General features: G+C 31.6%; 1 protein-coding gene and 1 long non-coding RNA gene across 3 annotated transcripts; one reads left to right on the forward strand and one right to left on the reverse strand.

Annotated features, from left to right (window-relative positions):
- Window positions 1-2002: 2002 nt before the first annotated feature.
- Window positions 2003-4161, forward strand: LOC110650002 (calcium-binding protein CBP). Of its 2 annotated transcripts, XM_021804779.2 has the most exons (5): window positions 2003-2526; window positions 2766-2812; window positions 3306-3481; window positions 3573-3591; window positions 3821-4161. In XM_021804779.2, the coding sequence occupies exons 1-5, from the start codon at window positions 2088-2090 to the stop codon at window positions 3923-3925; spliced, it is 786 nt and encodes a 261-aa protein (XP_021660471.2). In that variant the 5' UTR covers window positions 2003-2087; the 3' UTR covers window positions 3926-4161. The 2 variants fall into 2 exon arrangements, with proteins under 2 accessions (XP_021660471.2, XP_057999867.1); XM_058143884.1 differs by lacking the exon at window positions 3573-3591 and having other exon boundaries at window positions 3821-3963.
- Window positions 3507-3950, reverse strand: LOC131178631 (uncharacterized). The gene is made up of 2 exons (XR_009147570.1): window positions 3810-3950; window positions 3507-3667 (listed from the first exon to the last, which is right to left on the reverse strand). It is a non-coding gene; the product is annotated as an uncharacterized LOC131178631 (long non-coding RNA).
- Window positions 4162-23068: the final 18907 nt, after the last annotated feature.

The following is a 23068-nucleotide window of genomic DNA, read 5'->3' on the forward strand; positions in this document are numbered from 1 at the left end:
AGCAAAGCACGGTGTCTCGATCTTCTTCAGAGGTTGAATATAGAGCTTTAGCTACTTGTGAACTCCAATGGATTACATATCTGCTTCATGATCTCCATGTTCCTTTCACACAACCAGTATTGATTTACTGTGATAATCAATCTGCCTTATCTATTGCCGCTAATCCTACATTTCATGAACGTACCAAACATATTGAACTTGATTGCCATATTGTTCGTGAAAAATCTCAGCAAGGCTTAGTTAAGTTGCTGCCTATTTCTAGTTCTGCCCAGATAGCTGATATTTTCACAAAACCCCTAGCTTATACGCCATTTCACACTCTTCAACTCAAGCTGGGAATGCTGGATATTTATTCTCCAGCTTGCTAGGGGGGTATCACATGAAGCAAAGCAGTTACAAAGCAATAAAGCTGAGAGCTAGAATTCAGCTAGAAGTTACTGAGCTGGAATTTACTTTATTCTAAAAATATAGTTTGTTAGAAATATTTAGCACATGTAGCTTGTGTCATATAGCAGTTACAGTTAGTTTTCTTCCCGATTATTTTCTAGCTGGTGTATAAAAACATATCTTTGGACCTTCTATCGATGAGAATGAATTACAATTCCATTTCTAGAAACTTGTTAATAATTTATAGAGAGAGATATGAATTTAATAGCATTAATAATGATGTAATTTTTACTGTTTTAAGGGTATTAAATTTCTTCCGGGCTGATTATAATATATTAATTTTATATTTTTAATTTTTATACAATATTTTATTATATACTTCTTATATATGGACTAAAAAAAAAATTTCTTTCTAGATCTGCCATTTAACTACACAATCATGTTATTATTCAAATCCAATTATATATTTTGTTCCTATTTAATGTTCCTTAGTTTTTTAATAGATAATTATTTCATTATATAATTCAACTCTTTAAATAAAAAATATAAAATATAAAAAATTGCTAAATATAATAGGCGGCAAGGACAAATCTAGAAATTTTTATTGGTGGAACATTATATATAGGGAAAATTTTGTTTAACTTTAATTCATCGTGAATTCAAATATAATATACAACGTGAAATCCCCATATTTATATATATTTTTTTAAAATTTTCCTACACTTTTATAAAATTAATTTCATGATTGATTAAAAAAATAATTTCATTATATATATAAAATATAATTTTGTGACTCTTCATTAAACTTAAAATTGTTATAATTTAAATTTAATATATGAAAAATATAACTTTAAGGAAAGTGAAAAACATTACGTGGAAAAATAATTATTAAAGCACAGATTTAAATTTGAAGACAAATATTTACCTTTAAAAATAAAGGTAAATTCAAATTATTATATAAAATTTGTATCAATATATTCAAAAGAAAATTATGGGGCAGTGGGGCACTTGTCCCTACTCTAGATTCGTCCTTTTTATTTTTTTATTTTTTTTAGAAGAACTCCAGAACCGTCCTTCATAACAAATAAATACTTAAAAAACAAGAAAATTGCTTGTGTTTTGTATTTTTTAAAAGATAAAAATGTTTAATTTAGCTATTTATTTAAAATTTTTAATTTAGTTTTTTTTAATTTTTTATTTAAATTAATTTAAAAAATTTTAATTTAAGTTTAATATAACATAAAAATTAAAATATATTTACTAAATTTTTTAATTTTTTTAATTTCAATCAAAATTAAGGAGTTTAATTTCTGAATTTTAAATTAAAATTTTAAATTTTTTAATTTAATGTAAGAAATTAAGAAGTATAATTTTTTTATTTTTTTCAAGTAAATTAAATTTAAATTGAAAATTTTAAGTTAAATAAAATAAAAGATTAAAAATAATTAAATTTGACTTCTCAAGAAATAAAAGGTGTAATTGAGGTTTAAATTTTTTTTTTTTTTTAAAATAATGTCCATTGACATGAATAATTCGTGAAGCCGAATGGCATTTTGGTAATAATATAAAAAAATGACACTCATTTGTCAATCCAAAATTCCATATCATATATAAATTTCGTTTTTAACTTCTAAGCTTACCACGAGTACGTGAAAATATCTCAAAAGCCGAAAAAATAATTTCCCTCTGTCTCTCTGATCATGTCTGGCTATGCTCATCCTCCAGCCAGCTTCCGCTGCCGTGCTCCACCGGCACACCAACCACAAACTTACGCAGCCGATCCTCCAAACGGTGCGCCGGAACCTTCTCAGCCCTGCGATGCACCCTGCAGCGCACCACCTCCGTGCGACAAGCCCCCAAAGGACAAACCCAACTCCTATGCATCTCCACCCGCACCTGGCTATTACCCACGGTCAGCTCCATATGGAAGCCCGTTCGCCTCACTAGTACCCTCCGCTTTTCCTCCAGGGACGGATCCCAACGTCGTTGCGGGCTTTCGACTCGCTGATCAGGACGGCAGTGGGTTTATTGACGACAAGGAGTTGCAGAGAGTACTCTCTAGTTGTGATCAGAGCTTCAGTTTGAGGACCGTTCGTCTTCTCATGTATCATTTCACCAACACCAACACCAGGAAGATCGGTATTTACGGTTTCCCTTTTTCTTGTTTATCATTTCAAATTTCCGTTCTACCGTGAATATGTGCATTGTAGCCGAAGTTTGCTAGCCGTTTCTGACTTGCGCCTGGTGTTGAGAATACGATACTTTGCTTGAAATTTTCTCTTTCTTAGTTGCGCCACGAATACTGATCAGTATTCCTAAACTTAGATCTGACCCGATTTTTTTTTTTTTTTTTTTAATTTTTGAAATTTTTAATGCAGGGCCGAAGGAATTCACTTCGGTGTATTACAGTCTTCAGAACTGGAGGGTAAGTTCTTTTTTTTTTTTTTATATATAGACTGTGTTCTTATTCTGATTACGTGGGATTATATTTTTGGATAAATTATTATTTAGTCCATTGATTATGTTAAAATTAATGATTTGGTCTTTATATTTTTAAATTCATAATTTAGTCTTTTACATTTGATTCTGTCCAATTTTTTACCTTTGTTCATTTTCTTATTAATTTAATCTTAGTCAAGGAATTAAAAGGTGGTTAATGAGAAGCAAAAGTGTTAATAATTGTAAAAGTTTAGGGATGAAAATGTTTATAATGATAAACACTTAGGGATGAAAGTGTTTATTAAATAGCAAAGTTGAGAAAAATAGATGAAGGGACGAAATTGTATGATGAAATCAAGGGACTAATTGATGTATTTTTCAAAATATAAAAAATAAGTCATTAAATTTACTATATTACGGAGACTCAATAATAGTTTTCTCTATGTTTTTGTTAAATTTATTGGTGGGAATTTTTGCAGGCCATGTTTGAGAGATTTGATAAGGATAGGAGTGGAAGGATTGATCCTAATGAGCTGAGGGAGGCTCTATGCAGTTTAGGATTTGCTGTCTCACCAGTCGTTTTGGATTTGCTGGTTTCTAAGTTTGATAAAAGTGGAGGCAAAGATAAGGCCATTGAATATGACAATTTCATTGAGTAAGTTTTCTCAACATTATTAGGATTTGCATTTCTTTTTTATTGCATCAAAAGCTAAATCTTTTATTTTCACTTCTCTTTTGAAATGCAGGTGCTGTCTTACTGTCAAGGTGAGTTCTTTACTAATGCATGTCTGTTTTCTGCCACTGACATTACCATCAAACTTTGCATCCATACTCTGGTTTCCTGGAAATGAAATTCATATGTGTAACCTGAGTTGTGTACAATAAAATGAATTATTGAAATCTGAGTTGCTCGTTATCTTGGATGTGAACATGCATCAAAAACTGACTTCTAAATAAATTTTTTGTACAATGCTTTATCTTACTTCGATTTCAGGGCCTGACTGAGAAATTCAGAGAAAAGGACTGCACATACTCTGGTTCGGCAACTTTCACTTACGAGGCCTTCATGTTAACAGTTTTGCCATTGTTTGTAGTATGAAAGCTGATAGCCTTAAAAGGGTTTTGGGTTGTGAATTTTGAAGTTCTTATGCGCGACCCCCACCACCCACAACACCTATCGCTCCTCCCCCGACACCACACCCTCCTCTTCCTCTTTTTTTTGGGCTAGTGCATGCTCTCTCGATCTCTGCTTTACGAATAAATAAGCCAGCGTTTGGTAACGCTATGTAAAACCTTTTAACGGTTTAATGAATGTTAGTGCAGATTTATGTGTCAGTGCTTTCATTTGGCATCAGGGCATGTTTTACTTAACTTATAAAAATCAACTTATAAGTATATAATGTTATTTGAGTTTATAAGTATTTAAAATTTTAATTAATTACATATTTAATTAAAGTGCTTATAAGTGATTGATAAGTAGTTGATGCGTTTGATAAAAAATAACTTATGAGTATATTTATTATTAGAATGACTAAAAAGAATAAAAATTATGATGAAATTCTAAAAATTAAATAAGAATAATATAGTAAAAATACTTGATTAAATTAGCTTATCAGCACTAAAATGAAAAGTTGAGTCTTTTCAGGTTTTTTTTTTTTATCTTATAAACTCAACTTATGAATTCAAAAATTATCATAAGCAAACAGATTGGTCTATTTTTAAAACTTATAAGTATAAACTACTTTTACCAGCTTATAAGTTAAAACATATAATAAGCTGCATTATAGAAATTAAAAAATTAATCAAGGTTGTATTTAGCTTTATGATAATTTGGAATGAAGTAATATGGATAGGAAAAGGCATAAAGTTCAATTTAGCCCTTGGACTTGTAGACCTTTTCAAATGTTGTCTAAATTTTGCAACAAAGTTAGCATACAATTAATTCTATAATCTCAAAAATTGTTGTTCTAGATTTAGCCCCCCTCCCCCTCGTTACTGTTGCAAGACTCAGCCCTCTCCCTTTTATAATTGAAACACTCACAGTGTTGAATTTGTGATTTTTTTTTCCTTTTCAAATCACTAATTGTATAATGGAAATTAAAAGAAATTAAATAAAGGAAAAGAAAAGAAAGAAAAACATATATTATTTGGTCACCTTATGTAAAGAAATGAAAATGAAAAGAAATTAAATAAAAATAAATAAATTTTAAGAATTCTCCACATATATCGGCTGCTTACATAGAGTTTGGCTGTTGGAATCTATCAATAAAGTGACTATTAATATTAAATTTTAGTATTTAATTCGCATTCTTAGAAAAGTTCAACTTCTAAAATTGTATATTTTACCTCTAATTTTCATGTACATGGAAAAATACTTTCCCATCTTAAAAATGAGAAAATCACTTTTTTATAGGTGTAGGAAATAAATAAATATATATAAACATTAACATTCTCATTATTCATAATAATATTTTAAAAAATAATTTTTGTGTACCACAGAAGTGTGTAAACTATAAAAAAATAAAACAAATACACAAAATAATAATATGTTTGTGGTTCACCCTCTCCACATGGGGCTACTGCCACGAGCATGCCATCATCCTCTATAATCAAATAAGTAATCATCAATTACAAGCTCAAAGATATCTACCCATTAACCCAATTACACACAAGAGAACTCTCAAATTATAAATGTTCATAGTAAATATATTAGTTAGTCCCTCTCATTCTCCTCTAGACATAACCGAGTATATTTACTATTTTAACTATCATATAAACCACAAAGAGTATCTTCAAATATAATGGATAATAGTCCATTCCTCTTGGACTCTGCCTTTCTCCACTTTAGGCGAAATCCTCTTTCCCTCCATGGGACTGTAATGTTAGGTTAAAGCACTCTTCCTTCATGGGAATGCAATGTGCAAGAACCCCTCATCAATGGGCAAAACCATTCCTTAGCTATTGACAAAGCCCCTCTCTATAATGCGTGACAGCTCCACTTCATGAGCTAAAAGCCAAATAACCTTTCTACTATTCTTTTATTTATAGTGTTGATTTTCTCAATCTTAATATGATTAGAAGTCCCACTCATTTAGGAATAATACTAAAATAAGAGTTTTACTCTATATAGAAAATATTTATTCATCCAATTGAGAAATATTTTTTCTATTCAAATTAGGAAAATGTCTCTTTCCAAATCTTACTAGGATTTTGAGTCCCAAATCTAGCAATCTCCTCCTTGACTCAAAATCTATAAACAATTGCATACCTCGATATTCTTAGTTGTCATCAAATCATCAATTCTTCATGTTTGAGCTTGAACCCTTCAAATCTCCAATCTTCATCTTCATCTTGGATATAACTTTCTTCTTTCTTTAAAAAATCTTTGCGTCATTAATTTTCTTGATTTTAATTCAAGAGTTCCACCTCAATTTCAACTTTCCACTACCTTGAACTTGCATTTTCCATGTTACGTGTGCAACTTCTATATGTCACAGTAATTTTACCTTCAACCAAACTCACCAAGTTCATCCCCATTCTTTGATACCAATTGTTGTACATTGTGAAAGAATTTAAACTATAAAGAAACAAAGCAAACATACAAAACACTAATATTCATATGGTTCACCCTCTTCTCATAGGGCTATATTCATAGGCATACCATCATCCATTATAATCAAATAAGTAATAATCAATTACAAGCTCAAAGATATCTATCTATTAACCCAATTAAATCTAAGAGAACCCTCATATCATAACTGCTCATAATAAATATTATTAATTAGTCCCTCTCATTCTCCTCAAGACACAACCCAATATATTTACTACTTTAACTACCTTATATACCACAAAGAGTGTCTTCAACTACAATAGATAATAGTCTCTTCCTCTTGGACTATGCCCTTTTTCTACCTTAGGCTGAAGTCTCTTTTTCCCCCATGGAATTGCAATCTTAGGCCAAAGCCTCGCTCCCTTGCAATTGGCAAAGCCCTTCTCTTGAGAATTTAACATGGTTAAATAAGTTTGGCAAGACTCAAATAACTTCTAATAATGGTCCAAACTATCAAATTTTAGTGATTTTTTAAGATTTTGCTTTGGAGGTTAGAGTTATTTATTTTTCAAATTCTTTTGAATCAAATTCTATCAAGATATTTGGTTAGGGGATTTTCAAAAAGTTTTCTAAACATGGGGCTATCAAATGGAGCATAATACTTAAAGATCCTGAATTTAGTAGTTTTTTGTATTTGCGATCAAATGTGGATATCAAGGTTAGCACTCTTACCATTGTTGTGAGTTATTTATAGCTATATTGTCCTGAGATATGTGTTTGGGAGGATGAAGGGGGGATGAGAGGAGACATTTGAAACCTTGACCACTTGCATCACAAAATAAGTGTTTGATCATAGGACATCAACTATTGCTTTGCAAACCTTAGTGCTTTGATTGGATTCTTTTGGCAACTTGATCTTTCTACTAGATTCAAATTGAGTTGTTCTATTGAGCATAATTTATTTGAGATAATTTATTTATGATTTAATGGCATATACATTTTATTGCCATTTCCTAAAAGAAGTTCCTGTTATGGCACTTGATAGAAAACAAAGATAAGACATGATGTTGAGAACTTGAGATACTGTTTGAGAACTTGGCAAACTTAGTTGAGGAACTCGCAATTCTTTTTACAATATTTACATATTTACTTTGAAGCTTAGGAGTTGAAACTTGTCATCCAGAACTTATTTCAAGACATGAGAATAAATGTAAGGCGTGTTTGGCATGGTTGTTGGAGCTATGGTTAAAAAAAGTACCTTCTTAAATATGTTAGTTAGAGGGTATTTAAAATTTATTTAAAATTAAATTTGATATATTTTAGTAATAGGAATTTCGAGTTCTAAGACTATTATTTTCATGTGGCAATTAAAACTTTTATAAATGATGAACTAACAAGATTCCTCAATGAACTTACTAGATTCCTCAAAAATTTTCTTCTCTTATTCATTTGGCATTTATTAGTTATTAGTTGCATGCTTATCATCTTGTTTATTAGCCAACTGTTTGTCACTGCATTTGAAATTCAAAATTTAATTTTTTTTTGCTACAGTTTCATTAGAATTGGCTGTAATTCTAAAGGTGTAAATTATAGTGTCAAGTTGGTTTTCATAAAATACATTTTTAATTTGTGTTTTACATATCTCTTCTCTTTATTTTTTTGGTTGTTTGTTTTTGTAGGTTGGATAATTTTATAATGGAGGTTAGCTTAAAGGAGCCTAGTAGTTTGAATAAGACAACAATCGCTACATATATAGAGGTAGTTTTCTATTTTAAGCATTATGGATCTCAGCTTGTCTCCTTTTGCCCAACTTAGGATGTTATGGATACTAGTAGCATGATTCTTTAAGAATTCCGCCATTTTAACATTTAATAGTTCCTGTTCACAACTCGCAAGTCTTTTAGAGTATTCTTTCACTTCCAGAAAACATTTATGCAACTTGGTCAACTGCATCAAATTACTTATAGGGTTAAAATATATGCTTTTTATAAATATTAGTTTGAATTATATATATTTATCCAAAAAAATTTAATAATAATAATAATAATAATAATAATAATAATAATAATAATAATAATAATAATAATAATAATCCTTATTGGTATCAAAGCAAAACAAGAATGGCAAGAATGTTAAAATATATTTGCTACATAACTAAATACATTTAATAAGTATTTTTCATTTTTTTATTGGAGATGATGAAAATGATTAATTTAATAAGCTTACTTAAGTTTAGTTAAAATTTTAAGAGTATTTAATACATTTTTTGTTAGTAGATGAGTATTTTTGAAGTTATATATGTTTTAAGTAAGTTGTGATTTTGAATTATTTGTTTGAAATTTTGGAAATACTCAATATATAAATGAAATTTTGCTAGATTTTTTATTTGACATTTATACATGAAATTGATTAGAAATAAAATATTAACAAATTTTAAATTAAATGTAAAGTTTGTTTCAAGTTATTTGTGGATTTCAAAGTTCTTATAATTTGATTATATTTTTATATTTTAGTGCAGATGTGATTTTGCAAATGGTGAAGGCATTAGAGTAACTTTTTTTTTTGGGTGAAGAGTAACTTTTTTATTTGACATTTATACATGAAATTGATTAGAAATAAAATATTAACAAATTTTAAATTAAATGTAAAGTTTGTTTCAAGTTATTTGTGGATTTCAAAGTTCTTATAATTTGATTATATTTTTATATTTTAGTGCAGATGTGATTTTGCAAATGGTGAAGGCATTAGAGTAACTTTTTTTTTTGGGTGAAGGTGTTCAAAAGTAGCTTAGAAGACATTTTTTTATATTTTGTTTCAACCTTTATTTATTTTTAGTTATCATGTTGACATGCACAAATTAACTAAGTGTGATAAATTAATATTAAATCGATGTTTGAGATAATTGTCATGATATTATTGAGATTAATATATTATTTATTATTGTTAATTGCATATTTAAATTTTACCTATTTTAAAAATAAAATGATTTTTGTATTCCATATTGGTTATTAACCACTTTTTTTTTTTTACCATTAATAATTTTTAATAACCACTTTTATGGTCATTAATAATTTTTAACGACTATTTTTCATCATTGTTATTAATACTTAGTGTTCATTAGTAGTTTCTAATGGTCATTTAGTGTTCTCATTAATAATTTGTAATTGCCTTTTTTTTTGTTAATAATGTTTAATGACCATTATTTATTGTTATTGCTATTTTTCAATGACCAATTTTTCTTATCGTTAAAAATTATTAACAACAACATTAAAGGCCATTACATTGCAAAATAATGATATTTTAATTCAAATTTATCGACAATTTTCTCTTTCCTTAATAACATTAATGACTACTAAAATAGTCATTAATACTATATTTTTAACAACCGATTATTGTGTCCTCATTATTAGTATTAACGACAAGTTATGTAAAGTCTTCGTTAAACTTTTTAATGATTACTTAACATTTGAATTTTGCAATCATTAATTATTACTAACGATTACTTTTTAACTTTTAATGAGAATTTTTCCTCTCACTAAAGACCTGTTTTCTTGTAGTGGCATGAATGAGTTCTCATGTGGAAAGAGTAGATGAGTGAACAAAAAGTTAGACATTATGGTATCTAAACTATCATTTGTTTAGTCTTTGATAAAAACATATGCTCCATGGAAAATGAGTAAATATTGTAACTTGTGATTCATACCATATGTGTAGTTTGTGTCTATCAAGGGGAATACAAGCATGATCTTTACTTGATATTGTGTGAAACCCTAACCTAGTACCCCCACTAATATAATCAATTACATAACTACATAAAGCAGTTAGTTTCATGTGAGAATCAAAGGGTTGCAATGTTTCTTTGGTTGCAATGATTGTTTATTAAAAAGTATAAAAAAGGCCAAATAGCCATTTATCCCTTGTGTTTTTATTTTGTATTAAGTTATAAAAGTAGATAATATTTTTCCTCACTGATGTATGAAAGTCATAGAAAAATAGGGAGATGAGTGCAAATCTCCATAGTTTCCAAGATTGAAAGTTGCAGTAGACAAAAAAGAATAAGGCCTTTTATTTCTTGAATTTTGATTCTTTAAAGTATGCTCATTTCATCATATTAAGTTGGAGCAATTGATTTTTACAAATAAGGTACTCATCTAGACTATGAATAAATCTATATAGTTCATGAAAAATATGTGATTACATGGTTGACTATGTAAAATAAATATGGTGGAGATCTTAGGTTATGTGAACATGGTTAGAACCATGTGTTTATGGTTTTGTTTAATTTTCTTTTCTCATAGTCTAACCATAGAAAAATTGTATATTCAAGAGAAAATTGAAATTATAACCTGAAATGATATTGTTAAATTTTTAAATATCACTTTTGAATAACTCACATTTTTGGAAGCTACTTTTCTATAAAAGTTATTTTGAGTAATAATATTGAATTTTGATACCAAATGCTCCTAAAACAATTTTCTTAAATGGTTTAAAAATTTTCAATTGGCTTCATGTGAGATATTAAAAATGTCATATGGAACTTATAGCCTGAATATGCTAACTATGTCTTCAACTAGTTTCCATGGAAGGGAAGGCAAGAGAAAAGAGTGAGCTTGGAGCTCAATGAGTAAAAGCTTACTTAAGGGAAGAAAACATTTAATAAAATAATTATATATAAGCATATACAATGCAACAGTCACATGATGTTCATAGCACAAAATAGTTCACATCAAGGTAGTTCATGTCACTAGTGGTTCCATAACCATAGAATAATCATATTGTATTAGACAATGTGGCTAAAGATACAAAATTGCCTTTCCCAATTTCTCATATTTATAGGCATCTTGTCTTTGAAGTGTACACTAGATCTTTCCCCTCAAGGAGCCTCATGGATCTCACACCGCTACATTGGATTATACATTAGATCATTCCCTTCAAGGAGTTTATGAGTCCATTTAGCATGCATGCTTTTTCTTTTCTCTATTGGGGCTAGTGGGTCATCCATGAACTATCGGCACATCACGAATAACAACGCAAATGCGGCTTTTTGTGATAGTAAAACATATATGCAATTTCCCTAAAATGCAATATATCTAATAAGAACATAATTTCATGATGCATGAGCCTACATAGCATAGCATAAGCAATAAACTTAAAGAAAACATTTAATTAAAAGATTTTAGTACGTCCTACTTACTTAGGGTTACTGGACTGTATTAACTCACTTATTGCTACTCTGTCCATAAATCCTTTGAGTTCAGGTCCTTTATGCCTTATCTTCAAATCTAAAATGGTAGGGATTTAGAGGTTCTTAGTTTAGGGTTAAATAAGTTTAAATTATGATTAAGATTTTCAGTTAAGGCATGTTCAACAGCCAAAGCCTAAAAGTTTGGCAGCCAAAATTTGCCACGTATTGTCCTCACCAACTACTAGCCTTTCCTTAAATCCCTTAACTTCAAGTTCTTTATGCCTTATTTTCAAGTCTATAAGGGAAGGGATATAGAGGTTCTTAGTTTAGGGCTTAAATAAGTTTAATTTAAGATGAGATTTTCAGTTAGGGCATCTTGGTTACCGAAGTCTAAAAGTTCAACAGCCAAAGTTTGTCATTCATTATTTACGTGATTGTTCACATGAATTGGCTACCGAACATTAATGGTTTGGCTGTCGTACTCAGAATTTATCCATAATGCATACCTAGGGTTCCAACACCCAAATCCGAACATCATGTCCTAAAGTTCTCATCTAGTTCTGTTCTGCTATTTTAGACTTAAAACAACTAATAACATTCATTATTAACTTAAATCTTTAGAATTAAACTCAAATTTCCTAATTTTACATCAAACCCTAAAAACACACTAAACTGATTCTTTTATAAATTACTACCCTAAACTCATTAAACAGACTAAAAAGAAAGAGAAGACCTTACCTCTCTTTGTTGTGGCATCTAAGGAGGGATTTCACCAACTTCTTCTTCAACCTAATTAAATAAGGAGAGAAAAGGGTGTTCTTTACCCTTTTGAGAGGTTTAGGGTGTTTCTACTTCTTAAGGAAGCTAGGATAAAGAGTTTTGGAGCTAAAGGGAAGAGGAAATAGAGGGAGATAGAGGAAAGAAATGTAATATCCCATCCTCGGATAGCTCAAATATTTCTTGATTAGAGAAATATTTTGAAGAGTGTAAGTTGATGTGCCATCTAGATAAACTTCAAAGCTAGGCTTTAACTATTAAGGATCCACCAAGAGGATTCTAAGTTTCCTTGATAGTGCTTAGGAAGGGGTTTAAGACTTAAAAAGCTCTTTATTAATGCATATTTGAAAACTTTATTCAAGGTTTATCATGTGTCTTTTTGGTGATCTTTTTTAATTTTAGGTCCTTATGATTGTTTTGGGGGAGAAGTGTTCAAAGGGGAAATTCGATTGTCGAATTGCTAAAATTTGGTTTTCGAATTTCTAAAATTTGGTTTCCAAATTTCCTATAAGAGAGAGGGGTATAAAAGGCCATTTGGCCGAAAATTTCAAAGAGAAATAGGTGCATTCTCCAGTTTTTCTTTTCTCTCAACCTTTTCCTCTCTAAATTGATTTCACTTTGCACTAAATCACTTATTTCTTCCAAAAATGAGTTTGATTGATGAATTCTATATCTTTAATGAATTTGCAAGTTAGAGGTTCGAAGAGTGAGTTAGAACCCTTTAATAGGAGAAGTGTAGACTAAAGGAAATCTTTCAAATTTTCTTTTGTTTGGAGAATTGGAACTTTAAAGAGGTGTAAGTTACTTTTCATGTTTAAAGTTTTCTAAAGTTAGGGGTATTTAATGCTTATGGAAAGTTTTGCATACAAGGGGTGGATTGTGACCTTTACTTGATTATGAGTAAATTAATGAATTAGTGTTCAAAAGGGGTTTATTTTTAGTGAGACATTGAACATGCGTGTGTTTTAAATCTTGATTGAAGTTGAATTTCCCCTTTTTGGGAGGTTCGGTTAAGGTTGTTATTCAAAGAATATATATAAAGTTATTGGGATTTTGGTGTTTGTAAGTTTATGCCCTAGAGTATTATGTTAATGCATGTGGAAATTTTGACTTTCTTTCAGTTCTTCTTAATGTATTGTCTCATTCCTTACGTTTTATGTTGTGGCTAGGAAGGAATGTAAAGGATTTGAATTTTTTTGGTAAATCCCTTGGGTTTTGTCAAATAATGCATGCATGTGTAGTTTTTGAATTCTATTAAGTTTGTGAGTTATTCAAGGACTTCTAAATGTTGGATGTGTTTTGGGACCTTTTTGAGTGATTTTTTATTTTTTGGGTGATGTTGGGTTGCTATAATTTGGGTTTGTTCTTCTTGAAAAACCCAGGTTCAGTAGAAAGTTCAGTTGTTGAACTTGGTTGAGTGAGAATGGGGAGCAAATTGGTCACTTATGCCTTGCCATTGAATTCCTTTAGGCAACAACTTGCTTTCTTTGTTTGTTTGGGTCAAAAAACCTAATTGATTATTTCTAGGAGATAGTTGTCAAATGTTAATGTTCCTAGTATGATTTTAGGGACTCCAAGTTATAAAATTAATGTGTTTTGTGGTTCACCACTTGTTTAGAGTTGGTGATCAGAGTTAAGGAAGTTGGGCCCTTTAATTAGTCTGATGTCAGAGCATCCTAGGAATATAAATTAATCTCAAGGAGCACCTGGCAGATCAAAGGTGGTAAGAATAGTGATAAATCTTTAAGGGTGAAGTATAAACTACTTAATTAAATTTTAAAAGCCCTTATTTATTTAATTATTTAAATATTACTTTGAGCATAACCACACATCATGGAATGCATCCATATTAGGGTACAATGCATTAAACACGTGTTCTATTGCATTGATAATTGTTTGTGAAATGAGTTAGCTCAAGATCATCAAGTTCAAACCGCACTTGCTTCTTCTTCTTATTAGTAGCTTTGCTGTATAGTTTATTTTTAGCCTCAATGAGTTTCTAACTTGCTCATGTATGGACTTCACCATCTTTGCCTTTTTCTCCCTATCAACATTGGCTCTTTCTTGAACAGTAATTGGCATTAAATCCATTGGTGTGATTGATTGAAGTAGTCTATGCTTAGTTGAACGGTGCATACTTTGGTTATAGGTGAATTCAACATAGGCCAAGCATTCATCCCAACTCTTTAAATTCTTTTTGATGACAATTCTTAGCAGGGTAGAGAGATTTCTATTCACCACCTCCGTTTGCCCATCGCTTTGAGGATGATAAGCTATGCTAAAGAGGAGGAGAGTTCTAAGCTTCTTCCACAAAGTCTTCTAAAAATAGCTTAGAAACTTTGCATCATGATCTGAAATAATGCTTCTTCGAATGTCATGCAACCTTAAAATTTTTTGAAAGAAAAATTTAGCAATACGAGAAGCATCATCATTTTATGGCAAGGAACCAAATGAGCCATTTTAGAAAATCGGTCAATAACAACTAATATGGAATCTTTACCCGTTTAAGTTCTAGGCAAGCCAAGCATAAAATCCATGCTTACATGTTTCCATGGACGCATGTATAGCCCTTGCACCATCTCTTTGCTTTTAGCCTTCTTGCACGCCACACATTTTTCCATTGCCTTATGCTCATCTTTCATCATACTTGGCTAATAGAAATGCTCTTTTAAGGCTTCCAAAGTCTTCTTTTCGTCTAAATAGCCAATAAGACCACCTCTATGTGCCTCCCTTACCAATAATTCTCTAATAGAATAGTTGGGAATACATTACTTTCCCATTTTGAAGAGGTAGCCATCATATTGTTAGAATCCCTGAAAGGCTTTCTCTTTGTAAAAATCATAGATAGAAGAAAAATCCCCATCCAACTTATATTGCTCAATCATCAATTAAAATCCCAACAGCTTAGTATTTAGCAAAGAGATTAAGGCATACCTCCTGGATAATGTATCGACCATAATGTTGGAGTGTCCCTTGTTATACTTGATCATATATGGAAATGATTCAAGAAACTCCACCCATTTGGCATGCCTCTTGTTTAGCTTACTTTGCCCTTTTAGGTGTTTCAAGGACTTACAGTCTGTATGGATAACAAATTCCCTTAGCAAGAGGTAGTGTTGCCAAGTTCCCAAGGCATGGACAAGAGCATAAAATTCTTTATCATAGGTTGAGTAATTCAAACTAGCTCCATTCCACTTTTCACTAAAATAAACTATGGGACATCCTTCTTACATTAGAATAGCCCCAATTCCCATGCTAAAAGCATTACATTTTACCTCAAAGGTATTTGAAAAATCCGATAATGTAAGAATTGGAGTAGATGTCAGTTTCGCTTTAATAATTTCAAAGCTCTTTTGAGTAGCTTCACTCCACTTAAATTTCCCTTCCTTCTTTAGCATTCGGCTATGGTAGCCGTGATGGTACTGAAATTCTTTATAAACCTTCTGTAAAAAGAGGCTAAGCCATGAAAGCTTCTCACCTCCGAGATTGTAACACCCCTTACCCGATCTATAGTGTAGTCGAGCAAGGAATGCTACATTCTGTGCCGGAGCACTTTATCTTATGTTACTTTGTTTATAATTTATTTTAAAGCCATTTTATTTTAAAACTCAATTGTTATACTTTATTCATTATTACTTTATGTTCTTTTATTTTTTATATCTGAATATTTAAATGGAGAAACCGACGGAGTTTCCCCTGTTTTATTAACATTTACTGTATTACACTAATCACCTGTTTCAAAATTTCATCAATATCATCATATTTCCATCTCATAATCCAATCAACATTTTCTAATTCAAATCATACAAACATTTTCATCATAATCTCAATAAATTCCTCATATTAGCTCATATCAACTTTCAAACTCATATTATACATGCAATGATCAAATTTATTAATGTGCATCATATACAAACTCTTATACAAATTCATAATTTACATTACAATTTTAATATTTAAGTACAATGTACAAAAATAACAACCATGGCCTGGTGGACCCTACCAAAATGCACTGCAATGAGGAGGTGACACTTGACACGGGCTGCAGATCTGGACTCCCAAAAATCCTAGTCTAATGTCTACTGGACTTTATCTCCAGTACCTAAATCGAACGCGCTAAGCATTTCTGCTTAGTGGTGCAATAATACAATGAAAATATAATATACAAATAAAATTAATAATTTTAAGGTTGTAATACTTATGAGGAAAATGCATAATTAATGAATTATGGATTAGTTGAAGGCTAATTAAGATTTATAATATCAACTCCTTCTAGCATCCTATTGGTCGATCCTATAATAATCTTAAACATCATTTTTCATTGTACTGATCTTTGGGAACATTTATTCTATTGGGATCTTTCTTTTTCTTTATCTTATTATTCAATTTCTTTACCTTATTTCAATACATATTTAATCTTATTAATACTTTTCAATACCTAAGTAACCTATAACAAATTGATTGGACTGGAAAAGCGGGTAAACTAGCACTGGACACACTTATGCCTCAGGCCGTCATACCATGGGATACATAATGTCAACCAAGTATGCAACAGAATGGCTAAAAGGTCATAGTAGCAATCGGGCATAAAGCCATGTACATCAACATGTAACAGAATGGCTAGAAGCCATAATAACAGAATGACATGAAAGCCATGATAACAGAATGGCATAAGGCCATAAGCAGTACTGCAAATCAGAACCCTATTGGCATGCTAATCTATCCAACCCATACATAAAGTCTAGGCATACATGGATAATTGTTATTAATAAGTATTCACAATTCTCATCATTACTCTATATGTGTTATTCATTATATTATTCATGCTCAAAATAATTTCATTTCACTCATAATGGGAATCTAAGTTCCATTCACATGTCCATATAAATTATGTATTCATCAAATCATATGTGTGAAATATAAATCACAATTTAAGTCATTTGGTGTACATCTCAACAATTCTAGAATTTTGCATTTGGATTTCCTCTTATATTGGACCAAGCTACAGTGACAGTTTGGTTATACATTCTTCATGAAAATTATTCCTTTATGTCTTAGCTTTAATTTCCTTTTTGAATCATTCAATTTGAAGATTTTTAGCTCAAGTTATAGTCAATTTTCCAAGTATTGGTCCAGGGGCCAAAATTGTTTCTAGAACCTAGCGAATTCTGGAACTCAATTTTGTCCAGCCATTTGGACAAGTTACAGTCATAATTCGGCTTAATGTTCTTCATATGAGTTGTTCCCTTGTGTCTTATGGGTGCATAGGTTCAAGAATCACTAAGTTTCAGGTTATGTAGGATGAGTTATGGCAATTTAACTAACCTAGACTCATGAACCCTATACCTCAAGGATTTTAGGTTTAGGTCAGTCCTTACAATTCACATTTAAGGTTCTTACACTTAAAATTTGAGCAAGGTTTCTGACCAAAGTTGTAGCTCTATTTCTTAAGTTTTCAAATCAGTTTGGCTCATCCGAATTGGAGTTTTTTTAGTGAGAGTTAGATTCATTTACTATCTGGGTGTTAAATGGTCAATTACTCCAAATGCAGGAATTCTAGGATAGAGTTCCTAATTTATCCTAACAAATTCCCTAAGTTCCTTTAGGATCTAGGTTCTGGCCAAAATATCAAAATTGTAGTTTTAGGTCTTATGAGGAATTTGGCTTTTGAATCACTGCATTTGCAGTTTTGTAGGCTGAGTTATGGCATTTTTGCCACAACTGGTCAGGTACCCTAAAATTCAGGATTTCCAGGTCAAGTTTGGTTTAGGCAAATTTGATAGACTAAATTTGCCTAACAATTTGGTTGAGTTAGGGTCAAAAATAGGTCTCCTGGTCTTCATGAAAAATGTCCTCATATGTCTCAAAATTTCATAGTTCAAGAATCAGGTCATTTAGAGTTTCCTAGAGTAAGTTATGCTCAAATTACTAAGCACTGTTCAAATAGTCATTCTATCCAGGTCCAGAATGCCACATCCAGATTCAATTCAATTTTAGGGCAAGCTATGGTCAGTTTCTAGGCAAGTTTTCTTCATACCATTTCTAGTATTATGTCTAAGGTTTAATCTTCAATTAGCCTCACACCAATTGGAGCAGTGTAGCTCTACTTATAGCCACACAAACCCACTAGACTCAGAGGTCTAGAATTCCTGCACAAAGTTCACACTTCTAATTCATCAATTTAACTTAACAATCAACTTCAATTTGCAACCAACACACATCAATTGGTTAATATTTGACCTCAAACACTTCAATTGTGTATCATATCACAAAACCCCCAAATTTCCCTTCAAACCCTAGCTTCACAATCTCAATTTACATCACTTTCATGCATTTTCACCATATACACCATGTATATCACTTAATCTATGCTAGAATTCAAGTTTAAATCCCATTAAACACATCAAACACTTCATGTACATAGGCTGGCTGAATTTTAGGTCTTTCAAACATCCATCAATTTCATTATTTCTCATTTAATTCCATCATAATTCACCATAATTTCAACACTAAAGAAGAAAGAACAAGGGATTTAGCACTAACCTCTTTTAACACAATTCCAAGCTTGCCAAACTTTAACTTTCTTCTACTTTCTTTACTACCAAACACCTTAGCAAGGTTCTAGGACAAGTTTTAGTGTTGGGGACTTGAGGAAATATGGTGAGAATTCAAGTTGAGGTTAGAGAAGTTGAAAATGGTGGAAGATGGTGGAATGGGTGTTTTGGCCAAGGAAGGATGAGGGAAGAAGATGACCACTTTTTAATCCTTTTAATTATTTTGTCTCTTATTTATATATGTTTTCTAATTATAATTGGTTAAAATTTTTAATTTGATCATCATCTTGTCATGCTTATGTCATAATTGATATTTAATTTTTATTTCTTTCTTTTCTTCTTTCAATTACTCTTTTCTAATTGTATTTTCATCAAAATTCTATCATATTTTATTACATTAATTTCACTTAATTTAATTGATGTTTTGGTCAAAAGTTAATTCTCCAAGTGAAATGACCAAAATGCCCTTCATTGGGTTCATCAAGTTATCATCACCTTTACCAATTGGCACTAAATTTCTTGCATTCCCTTGACACTTTCATTGTCATAAATCCTTCAATTGGGTCTCAAATAAATGTCCCATAGGGTTCCTCATGAGTTTGGGGTGGTAACTGAACTTTCAGTTACTTCCCTGTAAGGTCACTTATCATTGGGACCTCCTGCTCATTTAACCAATTCGCACTTTGCTTCTTTCATTTTCTTTTAACTTTACTTGATCTTTATTCAATCAATTTATGACTCCTTACTCTAGTTTAAATGTAGTGCCAGACATCCCGGCTGTCCGAACAGACATCAGTCATCAGAACAGTAGAATGTACAGAACTACCTAAAGTGAGGGTGTTACAGAGATGATGGTTGGAATTGGCCACTTGTATTGCTTGCACCTTCTCTTTATCCACCTCCACACCATGTTTGGATACTACAAAGCTAAGGAATATAACTTGATCGTGGTAAAAAGTAAACTTCTTGATATTGCCATACAACTTTTCTTGGTGTAGGACTTCAAAAACTGCCCTCAAATGCTTGAGATGATCTTCAAAACTCTTACTATAAATCAAAATATCACCAAAATAAACAACTAAAAACTTGCTAATGAAGTTGCGAAGTACATGGTTCATTAGGCATAAAAGTGATAGGACCATTACAAAGGCCAAAAGGCATGACCATCCATTCATATAACCCAAATTTGGTTTTGAATATTGTTTTCCACTCATCCCTTTCCTTCAGTCAAATCTGATGGTACCCACTCTTCAAATCAACTTTTGAAAATAAAACAGGACCTTGTAATTCATCAAGCATATCATCAAGTCTAAGAATGGGATAGCGATACTTTATAGTGATTTTGTTGATGGCTCTATTATCAACACACATGTGCATGGATCCATCCTTTTTACGCATCAACAAAGAAGGAACAGAACATAGGCTCATCGATTCATGAACGTACCCCTTCCAATAACTCCATGACTTGCCTATGCAATTCTTTTATCTATTATGGATTGCTTTTATAGGCAGGTCTACTTGGTAATGTAACTTCGAGCACTAGATCAATTTAGTGTTCAATGCCACGAAGGGGTGGTAGTCCTTTTGGCATCTCTTTGGGAAAGACATCCCAAAGCTCTTTAAGTAGCTTAATCATAATGGGAGGAGCTGCAATATTTTTAGCTTTAAGTAATTCTTTCATAAGAAGAACAAAAACAAGGTCATGGTTAGTAATAGCATAAACAAGTCCCCTTGTTGAGGAACATGCTCTCTTTCTTCTCCTTCCTATTAACCACTTGTTACTGATGTAGTTGCTGAACCTGTTGGGGGCTCATAGGACCTAATACAATCTTTTTCCCATCCTTCATAAATGAATAGGTATTTATGAGCCCATCATGAATAGCCCTTCTATCAAATTGCCATGGCCTCCTTAATAATAGATGACTAGCATTTATAGGTACAATATCACATACAACTTCATCTTTATACTTGCCTATGGAGAAAGAAACAACTACTTGCTTAGTCACCTTAACATCATCATCATCATTTAGCCATTGTAATTTATAAGGATGAGGATACACTAAAGTTGGTAATTTCAACTTCTCAACTAAGGTGGTAGAAGCAACATTAGTACAACTACCTTTATCAGTAATAACATTACATACCTTATTGAGAATTGTGAATCTGGTGTGAAAGATGTTCTCCCTTTGTTCTTCTTCCTTTGTAGCATGGGCACTTAAGGTTCTTCGCATTATGAAAGTTTCCCCAACATCAACATACTTAATCTCTTCTTCTTTATCACTTGCCACTTGTCCTTCCTCTTCTTCACATGCTTCATCTTCACTTTCAAGCTCCAACTGTGTTTCCTTTAACACTATCACCCTCTTATTTGGATATTCAAAAGCTATATGTCCATGGCTAAGGCATTTGAAGCACTTGATGTCTCTACTTACCTTGGGATAGGCTTATTCTATCTCTTTCTCCTTGCCCTTGCTCTTGGTTGAGCTCTTCCCTTTGTCAGTTTTCTTTACGCCACCCTTGTTATTAGTAATTAGGGTACTAGTATTGGTAGGTTTTGTGAGTGTTTTGGTGGCAATGCTCTTGTAACCACCTTTCTTTTTCTGCCTCTCAACCTTGATGGCTAATTTGATCACGTCCTGTAAGAAGACATAAGATTGTAATTCAATAACATTAGCAATTTCATAATTCAGACATCCAAGAAAATCAGCAATGGTCTACTCTTGGGGTTTTCTTAAGTCACATCTCATCATGAGCATCTCAAATTCTTTCACATAATCTTCACTGCACATCCCTCTTTGGCATAGACTTTGGAGTTTAAGGTACAACTCTTGTTTGTAATACTTAGGTACAAATCTCCTCTCCGTAATTCTTTTCATCTCTTGCCAGGTTTCAACATCATCAAGCCCATCTCTTCTTCTTTGAGCTTTTACATTCTCCCACCACAAGTTTGCATAATCAACAAACTCAATGGCACCAAGTTTGCACTTCTTAGTCTCACTATAATCTTGATACTCAAAGATTTTGTTAACCCTTTGCACCTATTCTAAGTACTCTTGAGGAGAACTAGTACCTTGCAAAGTAGGAATTTTCATTTTTATATTGTCTTTTTAGCCTTGTGAATGCCTAGGGTGTTGCTGGTCATAAGCACCTTCTTCGTCATTTAGTTCCTCATACTCCTTTTCTTGGTTATAAATAACTCTACAAGCATGGTTGAGTCGAGGAGGGTTTTGTTGTTTCAACTAAGTAGTGAGATTGGCTAACGCTTGAGTAATTTGGGTGATTTGAGCATTTGTTTGCTCTTACATTCTATCAAGGCGATCTCGCAATTGCACTTAGGTTAACTCCATTTTGGTTAAGAATGCTGAATCTATTGAGATCTTCTGTAGCCATGATAGTAGGTTGCACTCCCTATGTGTTTACACTTGATTTTGGGACAAGTTTAACTCCCTCACATGTTTGCACTCTAAAGGCTTTAAAGTGTTGCTTAACCAAGGCTCTGATACCAAACTGATGTGCCTTGTGAAGGAGAAAATAAAATTAATTAGTTAATAAGAAATTTGGTTGGAATGAATCAAGGAACAAAAAATAACTTTGAACCACTAAAAATAAGCCAAGATAAAGCAATATAACACCAATATCAAACTTCAACAAAATTTGGTTAAAAAAGAAAGGATTTCCTTTTAGTGTTTTATGAATTAAGATGCAATAGTAATAAAAGAAAAAAATAAGAGGATAATTATGAAATTTAAACTTTGATAATAGTAATCTCGTTACAAAGAATACAATCCTAATGAAGAGGCCACACAAGAATCTCTTATGATAATTCAAAACTTCGCCATAAACAAATAATGTTTGATAAGATAAAAGAAGTAGCACTAGCTATTGTGATTAACAACTCAGAATACTTTTGAGCTTACAAGAGATAGCCTTTAGATAGGCTGATTACAAGCACTATAAAGGAAAGATAGCAAGGTTACTAAATAAGAAGTTTGAATAGTCTTCTAAATAAGGAATAATGTTGAATCTTAAAAAAAAAAAAAAACTGCAACAATCTGCCCATATGTTGATGCATGAATTTGAGGAGATTTGGTTAACTTTTCAGCCTTATTTCGTTCCTTATTTGTAAGATATTACAATCTTCTTCTGATTTCTTTGACTTGGTCAATTCCAAACAGC

Source organism: Hevea brasiliensis, chromosome 3, assembly GCF_030052815.1.
Source record: "Hevea brasiliensis isolate MT/VB/25A 57/8 chromosome 3, ASM3005281v1, whole genome shotgun sequence".
Lineage (NCBI taxonomy): Eukaryota > Viridiplantae > Streptophyta > Magnoliopsida > Malpighiales > Euphorbiaceae > Hevea > Hevea brasiliensis.